General features: G+C 40.6%; 1 protein-coding gene across 4 annotated transcripts in view; it reads left to right on the top strand.

The window, feature by feature from the left end:
• Positions 1–77: 77 nt before the first annotated feature.
• DST (dystonin) overlaps positions 78–27793 on the top strand; it is a 298075-nt gene continuing 270359 nt past the window's right edge. For 3 of the 4 annotated variants that reach the window (XM_062626136.1, XM_062626137.1, XM_062626138.1), the window contains exons 1-3: positions 85–598; positions 1065–1126; positions 16399–16587. In XM_062626136.1, the coding sequence (XP_062482120.1) occupies positions 418–598; positions 1065–1126; positions 16399–16587 (432 nt within the window). In that variant the 5' untranslated portion in view covers positions 85–417. Of the gene's footprint in view, positions 599–1064; positions 1127–16398; positions 16588–27793 lie in introns of all 4 variants that reach the window. The other variant, XM_062626135.1, reaches the window with a different exon arrangement.

Below are 27793 nucleotides of genomic sequence, written 5' to 3' on the forward strand. Positions count from 1 at the left end.
TCCCTCCCGCCGGTGGTGGCACCCCCCGCTCCTCCTCCTCCTCCCGCCGCCCCGCCCCGCCGCCATGCGGCCCCCGCCCCGCTCCGCCCGCCCGGCCGGTGCCGCGGGCGCTCATCCCGCCGCGCTGCTCGCTGCCGCGCGGGCGCGGAGGGGAAATCCCACCGCAACAGTCACCGCGGTGGCGGCGGCTGCTGCTGAGTCACGGCCTGGGTTTCATCCCGCTCCTTTACCTCACCCTTCTTCATCTCCTCTTCATCCCCCGCGCCGCCGCCCCCCGCCTGGCTGCCAGCTCCAGCAGCGCGGTGCCGGCGGCGATGCCCGCCCCGCTGCTGGGGGGAGAGGCTGCCCGGCGCTGCCTGGCCCCTCGCCGCTCGTCGCAGACCCACGCACGGACAGGGGCAGCCGGGCGCTTGAGCCATGATTGCCGCGGCTTTCCTGGTCCTGCTGAGACCCTACAGCATCCAGTGCGCCCTCTTCTTGCTCCTGCTGCTGCTGGGGACCATCGCCACGATTTTATTCTTCTGCTGCTGGCATCGCAGGCTGCAGAAAGGAAGGCATCCCATCAAATCCGTCTTTTCGGGTCGCTCAAGGAGCCGAGGTAAGAGACCCTGCTGGTACCCGAGAGTGGGGGGTAGGGTGGTGCTGTGTCTGTGCTCCCGGCCCATCTTATCCCATCCCATCCCATCCCGCGGTTTCTGCCGGCGGAGGGCCTCTCTGCCTCAGGTTAGCCGGGCAAAGGCTGTAAAGAATATCCATGCCGAGCCCAGGACTGCGGCAGCCTTGTCTCCACCCATCCCTTGGCGAAACCTGGGCCGGAGAGAGAAGCGAGGGGCTGGGAAGCCCCCCAGGCCTCCCTGGGCTCTCAAGTGCAGCAGAACTTTATGCTCAACTTCTTCCCGATTAATTAAATATAAATGCCGAGCGGAGCTGCCGGCTGCTCCGGGAGAGCCAGACCCCGTCCAAGGATATGCGCCAAAGGGCGAGCGAGTAAACAGAATCATTAGCCAGAGCGAAATCCGAGGTGGAGCTGGTGGAGCCTGTGTGTCTTTCTGCTTCTCTTCCAGATGCTGTCATGAGAACGCATCACTTTCGCTCTGAGGTAATTTATTTAGCACGCAATTTCAAGGTCAGAAGTTGTTCTCTTTACCTGAGTACATGTTGTCATGTTCTTTTGTCAATAAAATCATGTAGCAAACTTTTCATTTTGCATGAAATCTATAATGTCTTCCTTCATTTCTTGTTTATTTTTCCCCACACAAAGTGTGAGCTCTTCCTTCACATTACCTTAACCAGCCTGCTGATTCCTATCATTTCCAAAGCAATTGGCTCCTTCAGGAAGAGCTGTGCCTGCTGTACGTGCCAGACCTCCCTCTGTCCAAAAAGTATCCCCTAGCCCAGTTACAGCCTGCATTGTCAATACATACAGCGCTAGTGGGTTTTGCCTGCAGAGCTTCCCCTTGCTCGCTTTGCCTCCAGCCCTCACCTGCGCCTCGCTCTTTGTCAGGGAAGTTGCCTGCCTGGCTTGGACGCTGCCGCGGGAGATCCAGGAAGGATCCAGATTACAAGCCTGCTCAGGAGGCTCATTTCATGACTGTATTCATAGCTCAGGGGAATCAGAACTCTTAGACGCCAGTGCTAAAAGTATAATGTGAAACCCAGTCACTTTCTAGGGATTCTGAATTAGAAGATAATTGCTGGGAAGATATGGAAAATAATACTTGATCTAGTATCTACTTTGTTTCCATGCTGCCTTGTACAGCTCCTGTCTAGATATTTCTCTTGCCTGGCTTCCTGCTGTTGATTTAAGACGTATCGTCATGGTATTGCCTGTTATTCTGGAAGCCTTGAGAGAGTTGTGCACAAAAATGACCTTTTGGATTAGATTATTAGCATTCTTCTTTACCCGCTTGTGGGTGAGAAAATTACCCAATTTTCCCTACGTTTTCAGAAGTAGAAGGAGCGTGCATGTAATACATCTTTGTAACATGGTTCACATTCGCAATTTGCTTTAAACTCCTTACTATTTTGAAATTTGTATGCACTGTCACCAAAAGAAGACGATCTAGGGAGCATCCTATCTTTAACCCATGCAAAGTCTGATTTTGTTACTGACTGAACAGGGCTGCACTAAAACCAAGAAACAAACATGTCCCTTCATAAGTCAGAAGATTTTTTTCATTATGTAGTTCCTCCAATATGAAATACTTGGTTTCCACATAAAGTTATGTTACTCTTGAGACTAGGCAGAGGTGAAGTTTGATTTGTAGTGCCCTTTTAAAATTTATGTTGTCCTGTATGGTGAATCTTAAAAGGGAAATTTGCAAATTCACTAGTTTATTACTCCAGCATGTGGTTATTTGCATATCACCCAGCTATAAATAGACTAATTTAAAATATTTCATAGAAGTTTCCATTTACTGCAATGTGCTGGAATAAACCTGTAAGAACTGTTATATTCTCTCATAGTTTTCTACATTTCGTTTAGACAGGTTAACACCAGTGCTAATAGTCTAAACTGCCCTTTTAAGTAAGTGGTGTGGAGCTGATTTCCTCTTCACTATCTGATAATAGACTTTCAATTTATAAGAGAAAATGATGACTCAGTTTCCAGTTCTTTTTCAAGCAAAACCTTATTTTAATCAACCTAACTGAATTGATCAATAACAAATTGCAGGCATACGCCCATGAAAATATTGGCAGCATTATCTGAAACAGAGTTAGACATTCTATATCAGCACAAAACATTATGCGCTTCCAATTCCAATAACGCGTTCATGAAAGCAAAGCATATAGGCTTTGCATAATCCCCATCTCTCTCCCCTCCCCACCCTCCCAAACAGCATAGCATCTCAACTTCAAGTTTTATACACAAGGTCCATCTGCTAGCTTCTACTATGCTCAGTTGTTTGTCAGGTGCAGTGATAAGTGGCATTTCTTAGTGATAATAAAAGATAATGAAAATAGGTTGATAGTAAATAGGAGTGGGTTGGCATTCATCTCCTGAGAGCTGGGTTCAAATCTGACTTAGATCACACGTGAACATGCAGGTGGTCTAGAGGCAGTGCACAGAGAATTATAATTGCCCTATCTACAGAGCGGTTGGCAATTCCTGCATGATTGGCTGTCTGCCAGGAAAGCCTTATATTTGGGAAAATAGATGTGTAGCAAATTTATGTTGAGATTCTTTGCCAGAGTGGCAGCTCTCATGGTGCATGCCTACATTGTCTTTGTCTATATGCAGTGAGGACTATTTAATTCCTTTCCTTTAGAACTGAATCCCACATTAAAAAAATTAGACCCCATACTATGGGAGAGTAAATACTAAATAGATTTGAGGATGTATTTATGATCCTTTTCAACTCTTCTGTTCTGAAATATATATCCCACCAGTGAATTGAATCCACAAATAGTCCATTTTTGAAGGTCTTGATTTTGAATGTCTGTGCAAAAGAGACCTCACTTGGAGTATGGAGACCTCACTTGGAGTACTGTGTACAGTTCTGGTGTTCTCAACATAAAAAGGACATGGAACTGTTGGAACAAGTCCAGAGGAGGGCCACGAGGATGATCAGGGGGCTGGAGCACCTCCCGTATGAAGACAGGCTGAGGAAGTTGGGGCTTTTCAGCCTGGAGAAGAGAAGGCTGCGTGGAGACCTCATAGCAGCTTTCCAGTATCTGAAGGGGGCCTATAAGGCTGCTGGACAGGGACTCTTCATTAGGGACTGTAGTGATAGGACAAGGGGTAACGGGTTCAAACTTAAACAGGGAAGTTTAGGTTGGATATAAGGAGGAAGTTCTCTGCTGTGAGGGTGGTGAGGCATTGGAATGGGTTGCCCAAGGAAGTTGTGAATGCTCCATCGCTGTCGGTGTTCAAGGCCAGGTTGGACAGGGCCTTGAGTGACATCGTTTATTGTGAGGTGTCCCTGCCCATGGCAGGGGGGTTGGAATTGGATGATCTTAAGATCCCTTCCAACCCTAACTATTCTGTGATTCTAAAACATGCCTCGTTATTATATAGCAAAAGTCTATGCAGATATTCCGTATTTTAGATTGAACTTAAATGCTTGACCCCCTGCCTCAAAAAGAGGTAAGTTTGTGTGAATCATTAGGAATATAAAGTAGGTTAAATTCTATCTTTATTAGAGGTGCTTCATAACAGAAAAATGTACCAGCAAGAAGATGTGAGAGTTTACTGCAATAGTACAGCAGCCTCTTCATCTCCCCACTAATATTTATTTACTACCATCTGAAGTTTGTTAGGCCTATTCTTTAATACATTCTTTTTGTTGCAATCGTTTAAGTTCATTAGGACTATAACTACTCTTAAGATTTCTCCATCCTCCAGGTACTGTAGGTACTTCATGAAGTCATATAGGAATCACACCCAGAATAGTTAATGTTTCTAATCCAAGGGAGACCTAGATATGTCATGGCTGTAAAAAGAAAACAAGTAAATTTCCAACGGCAATATTCATTGCTTACATGACAAATCAGACTTTGATGTAGCTGTTTGCACTAGTCTCTCTTTATTTTGAGAGTCAGTTGTTGAATGAAATGTCTGGGCTTGATGAAAACAGTGCATAACTTCATAAGAGTTTTATCAAAATAGGGACTATGATCCATTGTTGGTGGTATTATTATTATTGTTAATTATTTTTCCTTGTATATTCAAAAATGTGAATGTTATCAGTGATTCACTGACTTCTCATGCTTTCTGCAGAGTTGTGGGTTTTTTTTCAAGTATAGGAATTTTCTCTGAGTACTTTGGGGTTTGATGTATTTCAGTGTTTAGCGTCTTACACTTTACAAAGAGGTCAATGTCTTCTGTACCTTACAATTGAAAGGCATTGCTTAGTTTGTGTTGCCACTTCTCTCTGAATTAGTTTTCCTTATTGTCGAAACTTCAGCTTTCCTTATCATTGAAGCTTCAGATTATGTGAGATTTTTTTTTAACTTTCAATTAAAAAGGAAGTAAGCTTTTAGCCCTTAGGCTGGAAGGAATTAAACCAAATAGTATAATTCTCAAAATCTTTGGATTTGAGATAAGAACTTGTGAAAAGGAAGTTTCTCATTTAGGATCTTGAAATGGTTTTATGAGATTGTGAAGGGACACTTGATGGGTTTTATACTATTTGGAAAAATCACTGGATTTATACATCTTTAGCCTGATTCTTTCCTCTGATTCTTTCCTTCAGTTTTCCTTTATCTTACCTTCTGAATTAGAAGTACTGTGATCTCAGGAACTGAAGGTATTGGTGTCAGTGGGTGGCCATGACTTGTATGGTATCTTTTTGTATTTATTTATTTTTGACTCATATATTTTGGGCAAGTTTCCTGTTAATGTTTCCACTGAGACCTACAGGTATAAACCTACTAGGAAGCAAATCCACAGAAGTTTTACAGTCCGCTGTAAATCCTGACTTCATGTAACCCAGGTGCATGTCCGGTGGGACTAGGCACACCAGTAAGGCAAACAGGAGTTCACACTTTGTGGAAAGACTCTCTGGGAGGGCTGGCAGCTGTATTAACCACAGCTGTAGCAAAGGAATAACATTTGGTAATTTCAGTTTTGCAGACTCCATATTTTACTCTAAGTATACCAAACAGTCACTCACTAACTGAGTTATATATATACTCAGTCTATTGTTTTGACAAGGCTGGTAGTGAAATAGGTCAGCCAAGACTGATGACAATTTTTAAGAGCCAATGAATTTGCTAAATCATCCATTATGATACAATGGATGTGAAGCTATCATACAGCAATATCTGGTAAATGTATATGTCGACTTTGCCAACAACTGATGCCCAGAAAAAGTGTTCATAAATTTATCCCTAAGCATACCTTTACCATAATCATCCCCCTTCTGAGGCTGATTGTGAGACAGTTACCTAAAAATAGTTCTAGACATCTTACAAAAAATAATGAAAAATCTTTGAAGAATTGCAACATAATTCATCCTGAGCATTGCAGTTATTTATAAACTGCTCCAGATATGTAGAGATCCAGTGAAAAGAGAAATTTGCAGACCCTCCAAGCTGAATTCTAGTCTCTTGTTTGATTGGAGGGAGTGCATTCAAGGAGCTACAGAAATGTACAGGACTAGCCAGAAAAATACATTAATTCACCTATTGAAAGGCTGTCTCATTGTCTTTGTGGAGATGAATCAGCCTGAAAATATTTTACCTTTGTGTTCAACATGCTTTTCCCCCAGGATGTTTAAACTGTTTTTCCATTAACTGTCTAAGAGTTAAGGAACAGGTTCAAGGGAGAATAAATAAGAGACAAAAATAAATTGTTTTCTTAAATGTATGAAAACAATTATGAATTAATGCAGAGCTATAAATCCAGTTTACACTGTAGAAGGACAACTCCTATCTATTTTTCTTAACATGTCCAGTAACGTGGCCTAGACAGTTCACCACACTGAGCTGTTAGATGGCAGACTAGGTACTGAAATTCTGCTTACTCTATGTTGTCTGCCCATCACTGTCAGTCAGCTTTATTCACTGCAGTGCTGCCTTTAGATAGTTTAGCAAGCATCACTCTATACTAAGAAACAGCCTGTTTGGCAGTTGTATCACAAAATATATGGCAATTCTCCAGTTGCTGCAGCAAGACCATTTGAGCTAACTCCGGAGGAGTTAATTTGGGTACCTTTACTCTCTACTATGGTGTAGTGTAGAAATGCCTGATATATTTCTATAGCCAGCTGGTTGCCTGCATCTGTATTCTAGCTTCCCACAGTCTGCAGAGCATTTAAATGCTGAGGGGATCTTCTTGGCTCCATCAGTCAACTGAGAAAGTACTGGCATCCTGTCATGGTCCACATCAGTAGTAAGGTCTTGATACACTGCATGGTGAGACCTGCATTATAAGTGAACATATCCTCAGAGTTCTCTAGCAGGATAGGGACAACCACTGCATATAGATCTAGTACATAATAAAAGTTATTCTTCCTATTTAGTTTCCCATTAATGCAGTTAATGTCAACAACCTCCTAGCTATCATCTAAGGATTTACACATGCAGGATTCTCAGTATGTACTGTTATCTCTCGAAATGTGTGGTTTAGATGAGGTTTCAGCTCTGGTGGTTGTATGCTGGTTATAGTGCATGTTCCTTATGCATGCCAGCAGCTGCTTGCCAGCAAGCAGAGCTCTGACTTCAGGGGGGATGCAGGTGGAGTGTGCCTTGTTGCCATCCATTTGTTAGCAGCCACGTTATACACATGTACAGAATGAGAATGTCTAGCTACTGGTTTTAGATGACACTAACCTCAGGTTGAAACTGAATTAAAACAGCTTAGGTCATACTTGTGGTGAGCACATGTATTACCACATCTGCTGTAGAAACTGTTTTTATACAGACAAAGGATCATGCAGGGGTCCATAAATCACATACAACTCAGGAAAACGTCACCATCTACATTGATTTCTAGTTGCTGTGGTTAGATTATTAGGGTGACAGATCAGGTTGTGGATGCCCCATCAGAAACTGCTCAGCTCTTTAGGCTGAGGGTATTAAATGAAAGAAGAGGGTAGTATGACCCTGGGGGCTGTTTTTGCTCCTGGGCTGTTACATTCATTTGCCCAGGGCATGGAAACACTACACTCTCTTCCACTCCCAGGCTTTTTTAAGGAGGCATGTTTTGATGTGCTATGGAAGAACCACACAGAGCACAAAGGGAAGTAATCTTCAGCTGAGCTGGGCCCATTGGGCCTGGCCATGTAAAATGTGAGCAGCTGCCATCCAAAGCTGTGACCTCTCCAGCTGCCCCCTGTACTCAGCAGCCTGGGGAGGTCTTGGGCTCTAAGGAAGGTGTGTTTGGGGCCCTCCAGCTCTTCCAGGCAAGGACTCAGGACTGTGTGGCAGAGATCCTTAAGCAGGTCATCAGGCCCACAGCTGATACAGCTGATCTTGACCTAGTGCTAGCAAAGCTGGCTTGGTTTTGGTCTGATGGCTTGTGCTTCTAGCTCCCCTCCCTGCAAGTCTGGGTACCTGTTATCTGGGTACTTCTGCCATCAAAAGTGTCTGAGCCCCTGCTGTGCTCCCTTGTGCCCTACTGTCTTGCATCAAGGACAGTCAGAGGTTTCCTGTTCCTGACTCATGAGTGGAAATGAAACATGAGTTACAGCTCAAGTGTGAAAACACTACATCAGCTATGGAAACTAACTGTGGTTGACATTTGGGCAAAGACACGTTTCTTGCAAGTTGTGCCAATGTCCTTATTGCCCCTGTCCACTCAGCTGCTTAAATCTAGCACTTGTCTTCAGGATGGCAGTGTGAACAGTGCAGACTGGAAGTGAAACACAGTTCTTACAAGGCTTAATTTATGTTTGTCTAAATTGATAGCTAACTATACTGAAATACATAATCACAGCAAACTGAGGTATTGTATTTATTTTCTTCCTTTGTTCTAGAGAGAACAAAATGATACAACTAGGTCGAGGCACCTAATCTGGTGCCGCTACCTTCCTGCATGTAAAGTACAGCAGGAGCTGGAAAGTGACTTTGCAGAAACAGCATCCTCTTATACAGCATTATAAACTCTCTGTAGGCATTTACAGTTTTAGTCTGTAGAGCTACTCAGCTGACCTGGTGTAGGTGTCTGCTTCAGGATGAGCTGAAAGGGGTCTTCAGGCCTCACTGAATATATCCACTAAATCTGTCATTGGCTACAACAGGAGCTCAGAATAGTTGCTTCTGGAGAGACCCATTCAGATCTATTGTTGGTATCTGAATCTAGGCATCTTAATAGATATCTGAATTCTACCCTAGGTATCTTTTTTTTTAAATATATGCCTGTTAAGTCTCTCATCAGTTTTGTATCTGTTTTATGCTTGACAAAGTGCAGACTGATCTTCACGCGCTGTGGTGGCATAAATTGTATTACCAGTTTGTGCTTCAAACAAACACCCTGGGCAGAAGAGAGTAATTTATTTGTACCAGATATCAGGCAACACTTGCATGGTTTAGCAATCTGCGCACTTATTTCTTATTCTCCTCCTTATTGTTTTTTTAATATTGAAAGTTAATTCCTTATGGCAGATTTTTGATGTATACTGTACACTGCCCTAGCTGAGGAAAAGTGATGAGATGGAGAAAAGAGGAAGCAGGGGTTTAATAGGGACATGCTTGGAGAGTGTGCTAGTGCATTCTAAATTAAACTTTCCCTTGCAGACCACTGATTAAGCAGTACTCGGATTTATTTTTGTTCTTAAATAATTGTTTAGTTTCTACAGAAGGCTTGCAGTGCCCTGAGGTAATGGTGGAAGGAACTGGGACAAGCCATTGCAAAGGCAAGGCAACTGTGGAAGGCTGCAAGCCTTCTTGTCAGAGAATGATAGAACTGCTTGGAGAACAGGCCAGCTTCTGTGATTTATAGATTTAGACAGGAAAGAGTATTTAAAGGGTATCTTGAAGCATGACTGGACACGCTATTCGGCTATTTGCTTACACATCCTCAGATTTTTCCAGTGTTACAGCCTACCTGCTTTGATAGGAAAATCCAAACGTTGTGTAAACCAGCAGTGTAATGCAGCATGGGTTCTTAAAAACTGTATTCTAAATTCACATGTAAACCCTAGGTTCACATGAGGGATCATATGTATACACTTGGGGGCTCACTTAGGAAGTGGAAAGCAGGTTATTGATGACGTATTTCCTGAACTCAGTTGGAAAAGTAATCTTGTGCAGGTTATATAAAAACCAACTGCTGTTAATCCCTTTGAACATGTGGACTTATCTTGGAATACGACACGTGCCAAGTCACAGGCTTCAGTATCTGAGAAACGGTTCCAGCACTGCTTAGAGTTTAGGTTTTAAAAGATAAGAATAATATCTCCTAAAATAAACATACAGCATGCAAAGCAGCATCAGTGAAAGCTTGTTAATGAGGGAGTGGAATGAGAAATTGCATGTAAAAATCTTACATATGATGTTTTAAACCTTGATTCAGATCTTTTTAGGAGTAACCCTTAGGTAAGATTAAAAAAACCCACCAAAATCAAAAAGCCAAGAGAACCATACAAACAAGAGAAGAAAAAAAAAAAAAAAAGGAAAAGTTGCAGTCTGTGTTTTGAGACTTGATAGAATCAGGAAAGAGCAGATGTTGTTGCATCCTCCTTGTACATTTGTGAAGTAATATGCTGTATGAGTATAGGTAATCTTCCTGCTAAGACCTAGCTTTAATTAGCAATCTTTACTATTAAAGAGGATGTATAAGTAGCTGGAGGACTGAAGTTGAATCCTGGATTTTGGGTTGAACTTGCAGAACTGGCAATTAAATAAATGTTCTGGGGTTTTATTTGCTTCTTTGTAAGCTAAGGATATTTGGGATGGAAGTCACTATGGGAGAAGAAGGGAAATAATTCAGTCTTGGTCACTTTTCAATTTCGAACTGTTTGTACAATACAGATGCACATATATATGTTTATATGTGCAGCAGGAAGGCTCTTAAATTTCTCTCCTTCAGCATGCCAGGGGAATTTGATACAATAAAGTTGCTTAATTGAACCTGCCTTTCTAGTTCAAGTAGGTACCTCAACTATAGGGTTTAATACTATTTCAGCCTGTCTGCAAAACAGCTGAGAATCCAGCATTCTGAGAATGGTTTTGATACTACACATACTTATGCTTCCAGGCCCTAAGGTGTTGTAGGTTGCATATACTTTCATGCATACACAACCACTGCCAAAAACCTTAAAACCAAGCACACAAAGTTGGATATTCTATCTGAGCTCCCTTTGGCTTCAATATTCATTAGTGCACCCGCAAAAGCGCATTTAATCTGTGGGACTCACTCAAGTATCTGTAAAGATTCTGCAAACACAGTTGAGTTCTGCTGTCATTCCTCCAGTTGTGTTGAATTGTGTCTTACTGCTAGCTAGCACTTCTTCTGTGGTTTGCTGAAGTTCTGCCAGAGTGCAAACTGGGTTGCAGTCCAGTCCACTGAAGTTAATGCAAAGATTTCTGTTGACTTCAGCTGGACATCAGATAATGCACTCTTACTTCTCTTGAAGTTAGTGTTTAGTGGTTCTGAAAACACATACTGGCTGGAAGGGCTGAATTCCAAGATTAGAATTCTGACACTCAATATAGTCTACATAAAATAACACACTGGAAAAAATTAAGAATGTATATGGTTTCTTACAAAGCATAAAAATAATAATGTATGATGAAGGCAGTAGGGGTAGTAGAAACTAGAATGGCGAAGGAAAGGATCTGGTGAAATAATACAATCATACACTGAAAGAATGGAGGAGTCAAAGACTCATGTCACTAAAGCAATAATGCACACATGGGATAGCAAAGATGTATTCATATGGTGCTACTAAAGTATCAGTCAAAAAATTAGGAAGAAATACATAAAAACTAAGACCGTGAAAGAAAAAGGTTCAACAGATTATCCAAAATTTTCTTGTTTGTAAATGACAGACAAGGTTTTAGGAAGTTTCAAAATTCTGTTTATTGTATTAATGAACGGGCTAGGAATGGGAATAGGCAAAAATATAACAAGGACTGCAGATCATGACATACTTGGTTATCAAATACCAAACCATACTAAAGAAATTCTGAAGAATGGGGCAGATGAACACACATGATGTTCATAAGTGCAAGGCTGGGTATGTTATAGAGAAAAGTTGTTTCTCCATTTTATTAATATTTAAGTATATGGTCTCCAGAAAGGGCCTTTTGAATTGCTTTTGGCAATTCAGTGAAAACCTGGGATGGACAATATTTAAATAGAAAGAAAAAAATGTTCTGCTATTATATAAATGAGCAGCACACATTTAGAAGAGTACTGTGGTGAATTACAGGGGTCCAGTAAGAGTGATGTCTGAATAAGGACAAAAAAAAAAAAAAAGAGATACTGGAAAAGACTGGATTTATTTCATGTAGGAGGAAAATAAGAGGAAATCTGATGATAAATATACATGGAATGATGACTATTGTACTGAAGGCAGATCAAAACCTAGTCGTCATGGGTCTGATACATCCTGTCGTATTTTGAATACTTACAGTATAGATGTCTACAAGTGAAGTAATTGGCTTGGGTCCCCTTTATGGCCAGTGGAGAGTAATAGATGCCATTAGGGAATGATTCATCTGACTGCAGTGGCTTGAAAAGGAACCCAGAGAGTGGAGGTCTGCTGAGCTTCAGTCAGAGCAATCCCATGCTGTGTTTCTAGACACAAGAAATCAGTCACTGAATCAGAGGTGTGAAGTTCAAACTTGGCTGGATAAGAAGGTATTTTTTTTTACAAGACCCCTTACTGTGGAAGTCATTTTACACAGCCAGTTGGTTGTGTGCTCTGGCATGCAGCATCCAGGCTTTGCAAAATTCACTGTTGGTTTGTCTTTAAGGGTAAACATAACAGGTCCTTTCCTTATTACCACAATTCCTGAGAAAAAACCCAAGAAAACCTTTCAGAGAAGACTTAAAAGGATGAATTTAATCTAAAAGAGGGTGATCTCCCCAGCCTCCTTCCACAGGCAGAAAGCCTCCCTTGAGAGAGGTGAACTAGGCTTTGGCCCTGATCTAGCCTCCAGAGACACCTCTCTATTCCTGCTGACTGTAGAGTATAACTAGGAAGATCAGTATTTGTGGATTCAAACAGACTCTAAACTGGAAGGATGCACATGAATGCTTTGGGAGAGAAGATAATCCCAGTTTCAGTTTGCCTCATCTTCCTCTGTGATACCTAAAACTGCTTCTGGTGGTCATCCGAGTTGTTTCTTTAAGGAAAAATACTTTGTAGTGTAAATATTTATGCAGTTATTTTAGTATTTCAAAGACAGATTGTCTAAAAATATGTATTTGAAGTCTTGTTTGGTTTGCCTTGTTTCAGAATTTTACAGGCATAAAAATGAGTCAGAAAGTACGGTCTAGGAATGAGCAACTCCTTCTCAGTGCCAAGAACAAGAAAAGATCTGTCACTGTCCAGTGACACAGCATTCACATGGTACTGGAAACTACAGATTGCTTAACAGTGTTAGAGCAACCTCACTGAGTTGCTTGTGTGATTCAAAAATCTCTAGTGTTTTCTCAGTGATTTGGTCTCAGGTGGTGTACTGTGCCTCCCTGAGTATTTTGTAATAGTTTTCTGCTCTTTGTGCATTGATTTAACCTCTAAAGCAGATATTTGTGCAATTTTTGCCTTTTAAAAATTTTTGATTGCTGTATTAATCTGGTAAGTTTTCAATTTTGGGTTCAAATGCAGGATAAATAACACAGCTGACACAAGAAGCATCTATTCATTCCATTGTTGAGAAGGCACTGCTGGTCATTCTAGTTTTGCACTGAGGGCAGAAGCAGCAGCTTTTGACTACCAAATGTTTGATTACCAAATTGTGACATTTTCCAGATTTAGGTTTTTGCTCTGGCAAAGTCTTACTGCAGGGATGAGTAAGCATTTTGGGTTTTGGTCTCAGGACTCTGCCCTTGTAACATCTTTGTTGATATGGAATTAATTTTCCACCTGAAATCATGATCCTCTGCCTTTATTGCATTATAATCCTCCCAAGAGCAACCATTTGTGATACTGTGGGCAGATTATGACTTCAAGTGAAGAATAAGCTTCAGCAAACAGAAGCAGATGAGCTCTTAAAGAGATAAAGATCCCATTTTCTTGCTATTAATAAACAACAAAAGTGAAAAAATATATAAACTACAAAGGAGAAGCACTGTCTATAAAGAGACTTTTTCTGGAAGTTGTGACTTTTTCATATTGAAACGTAATAATCAGTAAACCTTCAAGTATTTTGAGGTGCAGTTACTCAGTGAGACAGACCCACATACTTGAATCCCTATTTGGCATGCATTTCTAAGCACTTTTAGAGCTGCTTAGCTTCTACCAAATTCTTCTGTTACATAAACATGCTTTCCCAAAAAGTTTTATCCAGCTAATGGGGATGGGAGTATGGTGAGGGAGCAGCTGCACCACAGGATGTATATCCAGGCTTCAGCCAGTAGCCATCATCTGTAAATGAATCATAATGCATTTGATGTGTAGAAATCACTTCTGAATTCTGAACTCGGAATAGATTTGCTGGGTATTTTGGTCTCCTAAAGAATATCTTCTTTTACTATGGAATAATCCCAGATGCACGCTAATATTTTTTGTGAAAGAAAATTCCCACAAGAAGTAAGCTCTGTAATAGCAGGCTGTCCGTGTTGAATTTTTCCCGTCATCCTGAATAGGCCTAGTATCATGTTGAATGATACGTTTTAAGCATGTGTTAGGATTTCACAGTGTAGAAAGAAAATGTGGCAATAAGTTTTCCCATTGCAATAGTGTGGCAGAGTATCTGTCTCACAGAGTTACATCTCTGAATGTTTAGAGGTCTTCCTAAACCCGCGCAGGTCTGCTGGCTTCAGTGGCTTCCATTATGCTACTTGTGTCAGCTGATACGGACAAGGTCCTGCTTCAATTAAGATACAGGGAGTTGAAGTCTGGCCATACCTGTAGTCTGAATGACTATTGCTTCAGTAGAATAGGAGGCATGAGAAAAAAGGGTTCAGGAACCTTTGGCCATATCTTTTCATCCTATGTATTTTGTAGCCGTGATGCGCCACGTACATGAACTCCCCAGGTGGACTAAGCAGAGTTGGGCTCTATTACTGTCCCTCCTATCCAGTGTTCAGGAGTAGAAGGTTGTTACCTGAAAGTTACTTCACCTTTGCACTTCAACCTTTTCACATCATCTGTTGCATGCAAATGTCTATCTGTAGTAATTATTAGCATGTGTATGTAAATACATGTTTGTGTGTTTTGGCTATTTAGGAGTCTCTTTACTTAATGGAGCACACCTTTAAATAATGAAAATAGCTGCATGTCTCTCAGAGTGTCCAGAACAGACTGCATTCTCTCCCCTTGCAGTTTCATGAACGTTACAGGAGTAAATCCAGTTTAGTCAGAGCCATACATCTGAATTTTGATTGCTTCAATTTACCAATGTAACAACATTTTAGCATAACCTTTTTGTGCTGATTTCCCAATTAAAACAAAACATAAAAAAAAGCCAAAAGAAAACACAAAAAAACCCAAAAGCTAAGAGTAGGGTGAAAAAAGAACAGCAGGTTTATATGGAAATGTATTGCTCCCACTAGTTTTGAGCTGGCAAGAACTCAGGGTATTTAGATTCATAGCATACATTTCTGCAGTTTTAGCTAAAATCTCCCCTGGTAGAAGCTTGCTTCTTTATATGGATGAGCCATTTCTGGGTGCTGGGTTTGTGGCATAAGGACTTCAGCAGACATATGGCAGTGTTCAAAGCCAGGTTGGATGGAGACTTGGGTGAGAGGGTTTAATGTGTGGTGTCCCTGCCCATGGCAGGGGGGTTGGAACTAGATGATCTTAAAGTCCTTTCCAACCCTAACTATTCTATGATTCTATGATTTTATTAGAAAAATAAAAGAAGGTAGAAAATTAGGAATTGTTGCATCTATTCTTGCTTTTGAAAGGGAGTAGAGTCCTTAAACTGCAGACTGTCATGAAGGACATAGATTTGGCTCACTTATTCTGAAGGCTAATGTGACTAAGTGAATGAAGTTCTTATTTACAACCTGGCCAAATTTGATATCAGCTAACATTTTATCCAGTACAAATGACGCATGGCAGGCTGGTGCATGCTCATGAGGGGGACTCAGTGAAATGAGAGAATGCTCCTTGTAAATGCTCTGCAGGTAGCAATAGCGGGCTAGCATTATACATGTTGCCATTAAAGGAATTAAATTCTGTAGGGCTATGAGACATTCTGGATTATGAGATTTTCACTGCAAGCCTCTAAAAAGCATTTGTGAAGGGCAGCTTTTCCTGAGTTTATTAATTTGGCCAAATATACATGTATATCTCAGATGGCAGAGAAGGGCAGCATTCTGTCTTAATTATTTATTCCAAATGGTAAAGTCTCCCTTCATATCTAGCAGCATTAGAACTCTTAACAAGAACCATTAGTCATCATTAAGTGTTGCCAGCTACCAATTTTTCTCTGGTTTCATTCTCAGGAAAAAATGCACCTTTTCCAGCTCATGCTCCCTAAAACAATTTCTCTTGAGGCCAAGAATTAACCTGGAAAATTTTAATTATAAATTTTTAATTAGAACTGTTTAGTAATAAATAACTAAAAGCATGAGTTTATAAAGAAAAGCAAACGAGTTACTCCTACTATCTGTGTCAATAACACATATAATTGAGAAACAGAAAACAAATGTGATATTAATGGCACTTGGCAACATCTCTTTATTGTTACGTGCAGTTTGTATAGATAGTATATTAATTTAGGATGAGCATGCTTGTAACTTAAGTTGTTATTACCATCCTATGTGATTTTTCTGTTGTTACACAGCTTCATTCTGGGAGATGTTAAACACAATGATTGCTTTTTCTGTTACAGGGCTTTAGGTCAAGTCCTCGTCATGCTAGAAGACGTGTAGCACCTCGCCTTGAGGAAACACAACCCATAGTGGAAGCTCATCACCTAAGTGAGCAGGAAACTTCTGTAAGAAAAAGAAAAATCAAGAAAAGCAGCCGAGTTCAGCCAGAATTTTATCATTCTGTTCAAGTTACCCCGACTCGAAAACCTGTAAGTATTCTACCCTGAGGGATAAACAGCACTCAAAGAGTATAATAGAGGCATGTAATATAATTCTAACTTTTTGGCCATCCATATTCTCTTCCTCAATTTATAAAACTTTTCAGTTCTCATGTTCAGTGAATCTATATATAAATTTGTTAGTCTGTATTTAATGCTGACGCATAACTGTAAAAATAATCTACTTCTGAAGAAGGGTTTTTGAATTTTGGTTTTTGTCTAATATTCAGTCTTTATTCAATATTCCTATAAGATACTTAACCTGATAGTCTTATAGGGACGTGACTTAACAGGTTTTTATAGTACATGTGCACGTTACTGAAATTCCTCACTCAGATTTATCAGATATTCTATGTACTGAACCAAATTGATATTAAAACTCATTACTAGATACAATTTTGAGGTCTCTTCTACTTTATACAGTATTTATGATCTTTCTGCTTAACAAAGCTTGTATCAAGTCTCATCATTCTTTGCTCCTCAGCTTGATCGACACATAGAATCATAGAATAGTTAGGGTTGGAAAGGACCTTAAGATCATCTAGTTCCAACCCCCCTGCCGTGGGCAGAGACACCTTACACTAAATCATATCACCCAAGGCCTCGTCCAGCCTTGTCAACACTGCCAGGGATGGAGCATCACAACCTCCCTGGACAACCTATTCCAGTGCCTCACCATCCTAACAGGGAAGAATTTCCTTCTTATATCCAACCTAAACTTCCCCTGTTTAAGTTTTAACCCATTACCCCTTGTCCTATCACTACAGTCTCTAATGAAGAGTTCCTCCCCAGCATCCCTGTAGGCCCCCTTCAGATACTGGAAGGCTGCTATGAGGTCTCCACGCAGCCTTCTCTTCTCCAGGCTGAACAGCCCCAACTTCCTCAGCCTATCTTCATCCGAGAGGTGCTCCAGTCCCCTGATCATCCTCGTGGCCCTCCTCTGGACTTGTTCCAACAGTTCCATGTCCTTTTTATGTTGACACCAGAACTGCACACAGTACTCCAGGTGAGGTCTCACGAGAGCAGAGTAGAGGGGCAGGATCACCTCCTTCAACCTGCTGGTCACGCTCCTTTTGATGCAGCCCAGGATACGGTTGGCTTTCTGGGCTGCAAGCGCACACTGCCAGCCCATGTTCATTTTCTCATCAACCAACACCCCAAGTCCTTCTCTGCAGGGCTGCTCTGAATCTCTTCTCTGCCCAACCTGTAGCTGTGCCTGGGATTGCTCCGACCCAGGTGTAGGACCTTGCACTTGGCATGGTTAAACTTCATGAGGTTGGCATCAGCCCACCTCACAAGCGTGTCAAGGTCCCTCTGGATGCCATTCCTTCCCTTCAGTATATCAACCGAACCACACAGCTTGGTCTGTTCTTTTAATATTGATAACCTACTTTTAGTGAGGAAATATGACAATTCATTGAAACAGTTCATAACGTAAATGTGTGTAAGGATCCTTCCTGCAGGTACACTGCGTTTCTCCTTTTAGAGAGCTCATTGCTCCTTTTAGAAAGCTCATTGCTTTGATATATTTGCTGACTAACTTATCTGTGCCAATGTTGAGGGGCTTGAACTACTTCTATGAAGCCAGTATTAATAAAAATGTAACGACTGAGCATACCCTAAAAAAGACTATCTTGAGGTTGCTCCAACCTGACTGAACCTTCCTAGATTTGTATCAGTTAACACCAAGAATTATCAGTGAGCGCTGGAGCTGGTTTGAGAAAGAGCATTCCTTAATGGAAATATGTGCCTGAGAGAGCAAAACACTTGTGCAAAGAAAGAGCTGCCAACAACTGCCAGAATTTTTACCTTTTAGCAGACACATTTTGTTTCTCTGCTTTCACTTCACCATGCTGCAATTTCCTCTGGTCTCTCGTGCTTCTACTTAGTTTTTATTTTACTCTGCTTATGTTTATGCTGTTTACGGTTTAATTTCCTCTGGTGGATTTCTCTTCTGCTATTTTTAAAGGATCTGTTCTTCCTTTCTTATCAACCATCTCTCTTTCACTCCCATCCTATCTTGCTCTCTTAGACTACTTTGTCTAACTCTGTTATTCTTACTAGGTCTCCTTTCACCAGGCTGTCCACTATTCATCACTTGCTTCTGGTTCTTTTCCCCCTTTGTTGTCCTTCCTTCATCTCTTCCATCATTTCCTCTATGCCTTTCTATCCCATTCTTGTTTTTTGGATTCCCTTTTTTGTTTGATCGTTCTTAACTTTTTTCCATGGTAAGCCTATGCTGAACGTAAGCCTGTCTGTAATTGCTGAGGCTATTACCAACTGCCACTTTTTACTAACATGGGCAAAAGAGCATCAGTGGTGCTGAGCTGAAGAGCTAAACCTGTGGAAATGGTGTAAACAGCAAAACAGGCGTTGAAGAATGGATTAGTGAAGCTAAGAAAACCCTGCTTTTCCCAGAAGTCAGTAACATGTCAGGGACTTCAGGACCAGCAAAGAAAAAAAAGTATAAGAATAGAACATGTGCAGTGTTACTACATAACTTCACTTTCCTATAATTTCATGGGTCTATGCTGTGTCTGACAAGACCTAACACTAAAACAACAATAAATCCCTGATTCAGAGAAAACTTGTCCAAGTGCTGTTGCCATTATGTCATTATCTTTTGGCAGTATATCTTTTATGCAACCAGATAAGGTTCTTTTGATAGCTTTTTATTCTACAGCCTCAATGAGCTCACATTTCCACAAAAAAAGAATAAATCATTATCTGTCTTAGATTACAGAAAACATAAGTCACCAATTCATTTCTCATGGACATTGTAAGTTATTCTGAATATATTATTAATGCCGTGGTGACAGGGTGAATAAGACTTATGCCATGACAAATGACTGCAGCTTTGTGAAGCTCCACACAGTCACAGTGTCATCCATCCTGCAGCTTGTTGCAACTTCATTCCATGTAGTCCCAATGTCTCAAAGATGAGAGGCTTCTGGCCTCTATCTTTGTTCAGTTTTATGATTCAGTGCTAGAAATGTTCGTTAAGCTGCATAATTTCTTTCCATTATTTTTCCCTGTTATTCCTAACTCTGCCCATTTGAACCACTTCAAATAAATCATCTGTTGTCTTGATGTTTACACTATGGAAATATCTGTAGGCAGCTATGGCCATGTCCTGCTTAGTCATCACATGAAAAAAATATGTATCATATCTGCTAACTAGGAGACTTAATTTCTCCTCATAAAACAGTCCTCCTCTGATCATTCTTGTTGCTTTTTTCCTACTTGTGCTTCTTTGTCCCTATTTTCTGACAAGAGGGAACAGTATTTCCAAAGTAACTATAAACCAGCCTTATGGAAAGGGTTTTCTTTGCTCCAGGAAATTGAGAAATCACTCTGAAAATATGTTAGCCTGTTTTGTTGCTGTACAAGCTACATACTCAAAGACATTTCAGATATCTCATTAAAAGTCTTAATGGATGTCTAGACTTTCTTATTCCTGCTAATTTAGTTTATTTGTATTTGGCTGATTTTGTTGTGTCTAAATCTTGTTTTGCAGTTTCCTAGCCATGGCTATAATTATCTGATCTGCTTGGATTATTTCTCACTTCCTGCATAGCAACCTGAGAACTTTCCAGTATTGTCCCTGATCTTGTCAGATTTAAATTAAGTGCAATTGTGTGTATTGGAGTAATCCTTCTGAACACAATAATTGCTCTACTTGAAAATCTACATGAGCAGATGTTTGCGGAAATAGAACATCAGTTTTCTCTGAAAATTTTATTATTGCTTTACACCTTCTAGGTCATAAATGAGGACATTAGATACATTTTGTCCTAATACTGGTCCTTACCAGACAGGTAACAGGTACATAGCTATTTTCACCTTATTTTATTCACCATACTGCAGTGCAACATCCAACATAATGGTGTGTAACTTACCCCTTTTATGGCATATTGTTATATCTTGCACCCTGTAGGTCACCCTGTTATTGGTGGCTGTATTATTTGTGCTGACGTTCTCTAAAGGTTGACAGCTTTACATCAGCTTCACTCCAAAGAGAGTATAGAAGTGTGCTTTGAATTTTTGAACACAGTGGAGAGCTCTTGAGGAGAAACAGAACTGTGTTCTTTAACTTAGCATGACTTCATGCAAGTCAAAGGAGTGTTATGTACCACTCCTTTCAACAGTCAGGTAGCTGATTCTGTATGGGTAGTTAAATTTCCCAAAGGTGTGAAAGGATGTGCAAAAGTCTCTTAGTGTGAGCTTGCTGCTGCCTAGCAGTACTTCTCCAGGGCAAATTTTAAACTGGTGGTTTTGTTTACAAGCATTTTGCAGATATTATCTGTATTTTAAATAGTGGTCTGCTCTGAAGCAAAACTATAAAACTCTGCATGTTATTAACAGGTTTCTTTCCTGTGCTGTCCTGGAACCAAGAGATGGCCTTGAGTTTATGTAAACATATCTGTCTCCTGAGCTGTGGGGTCAGTCAGACATACAGTTCTACCAGACTATAAATTTCACCTGTATGTCTAAATACAGAGATGAAAAGAGATGCTGTCAGAGCAGTGTCTTTTGACATCTCAATTGTTAACCAGTTTGAAGGGCTCCTAGATTGCCTGAATTATGCAGCCACAGAGAATTATTTCAAATCATGAGTTGCAGTACCAAAATTTGCACTTGGTTTGTCTTAACAGGATCACTGTAAGACATGCAGCAGATGAGATTACAGAGATTGGGGCATAAATATACCTTGTTCCTTCACTTTGCAATGTGGAATCCCTGTTTCTACTCAAAAGCCTTGTACTTCGCACATCCAAACTTACTGGTCTATTTTGCCCCAGCACTGCAGTGACAGCATATTTTGAGATGATTATGTACTGAGTAGTGTAAAAAACAAAAAATGCATCTCTGAAGTAATCTACAAAGAATAAACTGACAAATAGTGATTTCAGAAGCACTGCTTCTGTAGGTATCCCTCCATGTCTCCTAATGAACCTGTTCATAATTATTTAAAGACTGCCCTTTGCTGAAGCAATGTAGCTCCTTCGGGGTGGGTGCAGCATTGCTACAAGTCACTACAAGGGAACAGAAAGGAAGGTCAGGTGTCTGGGAGGACACATGTAAAAAATCTACTGATGTGAGCTGATTTGTTTGGTTCCACTGAGACCACTGCCATGGGCGAAGTGAAGCTTGCAATGCAAGCTTGAAGCAGAGTTTATCAGTTTCTAATGCATGTGAAACCTAAGTTGTCCTATCCATGGTCTTGTTCAGCTATCCTAGTTTTTTGCTTGTATGCGTTTAAGCCTGAAAATTAATGAGAAAAGCAATTGCGCAAGAAAAACCACTTAGGTTTTCTTTAAACACCTGATACCAAATCATTTATAGAAGTCCGGATATTAGCTGACACTTAGCTTACTAGAGATAAAATTGTTCATACAGATGAAGTTGTTCTAGGGGGCTTTTCTGGAGTTTTTGGTATGTCTCCTTAAATAATTGCAATTTCATTTTGTTAATTTCCATTTTTTCTTAGTCTGATGTTATTTACTAGTTTTCCAACGCCATGATGTACTTTACATGCTATTTGAAGGACCCAATACAGGTGACATAAAAAAAATTAGTTATCAACCTGCACAAGACTTGGTTAATTCTAACTATTAGCTACTTAATCCATAGACTGCATTCATAGCTTCTTTCTTTAGAGACACCTGCTTGTGTTGATTAGTCTCCTGTGAATCACATTTAGAAGCAAGTATGGCGAAATATTATCATATCATTTTTTGCCTTCAACAACGTTATTAATATTGATATTTTCAAAATGTGTGATGAAGCTGTGAGCTACCAGACTCTATGCATATGTGCATACGCACAGGTGTGTGTGCATCCTCTGTCAGAGAAGAATGGTCACAGCCATGATGAAGAAATGCAGGGAACACACGAATTAATACAATAAAGGGAAAAAAGGACTGCAGTTTTTGTTTCAAGACTGTTATGGTTTAACCTGGCAGGCAGCTCCCCCCCCCCAAGCAGTGGGATGGGTTAGAGAATCAGAAAAAGGGTAAAACTCATGGTTTGAGATAAAGACAGCTTAACAGGACAGAAAAGGAAAATAATAATAAAAGAATATATAAAACAAGTGATGCACATTGCAATTGCTCACCACCCGCTGACTGATGCCCAGCCTGTCCCTGAGCAGCAAGCCCCCCAGCCTACTCCCCCCAGTTTTACTGTTCAGCATAACATCATACAGTTTGGAATATTCCCTGGGTCAGCTGGGATCAGCTGTCCTGGCTATATGCCCTCCCAGCTTCTTGTACACCCCCAGCCTCCTCACTGGCAGGGCAGCATGAGAAACTGGAAAGTCCTTCACCAAGTGTAAGCCCTGCTCAGCAGCAACTAAAACATCAGTGTGTTATCAACACTATTCTCATCTTAAATCCAAAACACAGCACTGCACCAGCTACTAGGAAGAAAACTCTATCCCAGCTGAAACCAGGACAAAGACCTAAAGGATATTTAATGGGCATTTTGAGTAGCTCAAGAGAGTTTATTAGGTGATTGATTTGTAAAGTTTTTTAACAAGATTTAAACATCTAGCTATGTTAAATATTTAAAATACCTTACAGAACCTATTTTAGGTGTGTAGGTTAGTTGCAGATATGACTATAAATGTTAAATCTAGTCATCTTTGAAATAAAGAGAAAGCCTTCAGTGGTCATTAGGCGGACTTCAAAGGTACCTCTTCTCTTTCCAAGCATACACACACCTACCAAGAGACTGTTTACATCTCTTTCTTGGACTGTTGTGTTTAATTACTTTTCTGATAGCAAATAACTCCTCCCTGATAAATTCTTCATAAACAGTTGTGCACAAAGACTTCATTTTCCCACTGCTCTGTGAGCTTCTGTGACCTCCTCCCTTGCTGCCTGCTCCTCATTTCCTCAGGGCTGCTTTTCCCTCTCCACCCTGCAGCTCATCTATTGCACTGTAGCAATTGCCAGTTTCTTCCACTCCTCCTGCCCAGCTCCTCCCAGGCAGTTTAGACTTTTGAAGGGATTTCTTAAAGGTGTATTGCTATGAGTTGCACTACAGATGTATTTACAACTTTAAACCCGCTGTTTGTTAAAACATGATGGTAACATTTAAAGAATTAGATATGGAATTTTAAATTGTCTTTTTTGTGATTTTTTTTTCCTATGGATGAGTTACTACAGCTATTTAGCATAGCGCAAAAGAAACAGTTATTTGCAGTAGTGCAAATAATTACTGATGACACATCTATGTAAAAATACATAGAGATAAGCATAGCAGTAACAGTGCAACTCCCCATACAGAGCACCTTGACTGACTTCACTGCTAGCTCTTATTTGGAGAATTAAGGTAATCTGAATTAATTGTGCCCTGTTGTGGCAGATTATGCTTGTTTTGAGTATATTTACTTAGGTTTATGCTTGTGTGGTTGAAAATAGCATTTTCTATACACAGTTTCAAAGCATCCTACACTTGCAGGCAAAGCCCTCTAACATAGGTTTTGTCTTGATAGGTAAGCTGATTCCATACAATTTTTGTCTGTATCAGTTTTTATTCCTGTGGGAAGTGCTTATTTACTGAAAATGGGATGAGAGCTTAAACCGGCCTGGCTATGTTTGATCTAAAGTGTTGAAAGAGAGTCAAAGTGCACCCTTGGTCCTTGGAGCTGAAATTAAGTTGCTACTAAATTAGAATTGAATATTCCTCAACTGTTATATCGGAAAAATAGAGTTGTAAAGCCCTGGCTTGAAAAATGTCTAATAGCTTTTTTTCCCACTGTTATTTTGGCATGATTTGCATTAACTGGGGTTTTGTGTTCACTGTAAAATAATATTACATGTATGCAGTGCAGCGTCACTGGGAAATTATTTTTAGCTGTTTGGAATTTTTCCTTTTTAAATCCCAGTGACCCTTCTTAGGAAGTAATAACATAAACCAAAGCAGCCAAACTGTGCTAGCATGAAAACATATTTTATGCAAGTGATCATAAATAGTAATTCTGTATGGCAGTTGAAGGCAGAGTAAAAACAAATATTAATCAGCTCTGATTTTGTTACAGTGGTGGTGTTTGCTGAACTTAAAATGACCAGTAATTGTCTCACAGATGCATAGTAATTATAGAATCTAAATGCAGATGTTTCCTTTTCCTTCACTGCCACAGGAGTCACTCTTCAGATTTGTATTGTGTCACATCCTACTGTGGCACATAAACAGTACATATTTATATAGCAAGGGACTCCCTTATCCATTTGTATTTATAGATAATGCTATACATGGGTGTTATGTTAAAAGAATAGTTTGGCAAAGGCAAGTATTCGAATGTAAGGAAGCTCTGGAATTGAGGTTACAGGTGCGGCTTTAATTCAGTCAATTATGCAAATGCGCTGTCATACAGAATTTAACTTTATGGTAGCGTGCGGGTTTTTCACAGGATGTACTCTGTATTCATCATAGGATGGAAGTGCTCTTAGGATGACTCTGATGTGTAGGAGTTCTGCTGCAGAAGTTGTAAAGCGTGTAAATGAATAAAACAAGATTGCAGGGAGAGGATCTCTCATTTCTTTAAAAAGCAGTGAGTGCTGCCTTGCAGATTGAAGGATGCGCACAAGGCCACTGTTAATGTGCTGAACAACTGGCTTAAAACATTTTTGTATTCCTGTTTCTAAGTTCCTGACTCAAAGCATGTAGTTGGGTTTATAAAAGTTCTCAAGCTGCTACTCACCACTGAGCTCCTTGTGTGCTGTGGTCTGAGAAGTACTGATATGCAATTCCAATAACTCATAAAATTGGATCCCTGACATCTCAATTTGACCTAGGTTACAAAATTGACTTCCTGGTTTCAGTTTGCACCCTGTGTAATGGGAAAGATCATTAGTATTTGTGAAACAGTCAGATACTACTGTAGTAATAAGCACCACAAACCAGCCTGTGAAACAGTAATTTGTTCTTCACACCAGCATTTAAATAGCATGAAGTAAATTAAGTTCTGGAGCTGCCCATTGAACACAAAGTGATGACAAAGGATGACAAAACAAAATGCTGAACAACTGTTTACAGAGTGAATATCACTTAGCATTTGCACTAAATGAAAGCAAAATACTGGGGATGTAATAGTATACAATATTATCATTATGGCTGCATGATGATGTACAAACAAACAGGCTGAACTAAGGTTGCACAGTGAACCTTGAATCTTGGCTTTGGTAACATTTTAGTGCTTTACTTTGCAACCTTAAGGAAAGCATTTTAACAAGAACTTTGTGTTTAATTTCCTAGTGTTGTTAAAAAAAAAAAGTAAACTTTAAAACAAAGCTCCATTGTGTGGCTTATCAGCAGTTTTTGACACTAGAACTACAAGACAGAAAATTCTGCTATTACATTTCAGTGACGCTATCTGTATTCCTCCATATGACTCAGTACCACAGAGGAAGAGGTATTCTATTCTAGAGGAACTCTCAGCTAATGGCCAGAGTTGGAGTGAAATTTCCGTTTCCTACCAAGCTCCTGAGGGGGATGTGCTTTTGTGTGCTCATTCATCCCAAGCGTGGCTCTGTCTGCTGTCTCCTCCAGCCTGCTCCTGACCTGCCTCTGCCCCACCGCTGGCTCCATTATTCTTCCCACTCCTCACTCCTCTGATGGCCTTATCCTTTCTCCTCTTGCTTTGTCAGTCCTTATATCGTCCATGCCACAGCCTTGCATGACCCATCCCAGCCTCACCTGGTCAGTTATCTTGTTGCTCTGAGGCACTTGTTCAACCAGTCTCTTTGAATTCTCTGTCCCCCTGTGGCTTCTGGTTGCATACTCCCTAAGTACCTTCCTCAGCTCATGTCTCTCTTCTTAAAGACATTTTCCTCACACAGTTCCTACTCTCTTTATTCATCAGAGTACTTCATTCAAAGCCTTTTGCTGAGGCAATACCAGTTTCATGCCAGCATGTCATATCTTTAGCTCTCCCAGCACTGATGGTTGCTAGCCCCAGCAGTTACCTTACAATTCGTTTCTCCTCTAGTCTTTATCCACAGAGTCTGCTGCTTCCTTGAATACATTCCAGCTGCAGCTCCCATACTCTGCAAGACTCTGTGTTTGTCCCTCAGGCTGTTGGTGTTGGTCCTGGTGTATTTCTCCAGCCCTTTCCTCCAGTGCACCGGTTCCGGTGTTTGTCCTCTCTACATTCAAGCTTCTTCCTCTTGCTGGCTGAGCGAGTCACGGAGAGCATAAAAGAAAGTCTCCTGCCTGTCAGGTCTGGTGCCTGCCTTCCCCTGCTCTCCATGCTCTCGTATGCACTGCTATTAGCCTGCAACCACAGCAGGTAACCAGCAGACAGAAAGATTAGTTTTGCCTCCGTATCTCCAAGCTGGAAGGGTCCTGCTCAGCTCCTTGTTGGGGATGGTAGGTGTCCAGAGAGCAAAGGTAAGAGCTGAGAGGGTGGAATTCATTTGGTCAGTCTGTGGTGGCAGAGTATTGGTGCAGCAGCTGTAAGACCCTGGAGAGTCTTGAAAGGCTTTCTGTAGGGGGTGCCAATCTGCAGAGGTTGACCCCGAAGACATTTTAATTGATAAATTCAAACTTGTTTTAAAAAAAAAATAACAATCTGGTAAAATCATGTTGTTAGTCACCTGGGCCCTAGGAATAGTTAGATCAAACTATTTACCTTTGCAAAGAAGGATTGCTAGCAGATGAAGAGAGATTAAAAGTTGATTTGCTCTGCAAAACCAAGAAGGCTGAGAGGAGGTACCGTGCAGACTGTGAACACACCAGGGAAGCAAAAAAGTTATTCAGGAAAATGAATAATGCTGGTTGCAAGAAAACAAAAGACCAGGAATAAGTTTTGGGTGGCAACCAGAGGAGGAATACTTGTAACCAAGAGAGTAGTAGGTTCTGGAGCAGCTTTAGCTTTCTTGGCAGAGCAGTGAGATGAAACCCAGATTTTAAAAGGTTTACTTTGTACTTCCTGATGCCATATTTATGTCTCAAAGACTTATCACTCTGCAAACGTAGACAGATTTTTAACGCAGATGGCAAAAAGCTCATGTCTAGCTTAAAGGACATTCATATTTGAAGTATCCATCCCAAAAGCTAGAGTCTTCTCAAAAAAAATCACTGGGGTATTTTTTTAGTGTTGACAAATAACTACTGGATGTTTTCATCATCGTGCTCTCAGGCGTCTCAGTCAGCCTTTGACTAATATTTTTCAAGAAAATTCAACCTT

Source organism: Pezoporus occidentalis, unplaced genomic scaffold (genome assembly GCF_034315485.1).
Source record: "Pezoporus occidentalis ecotype Australia unplaced genomic scaffold, CSIRO_AGI_Poc_V1 ctg29, whole genome shotgun sequence".
NCBI classification, from domain to species: domain Eukaryota; kingdom Metazoa; phylum Chordata; class Aves; order Psittaciformes; family Psittacidae; genus Pezoporus; species Pezoporus occidentalis.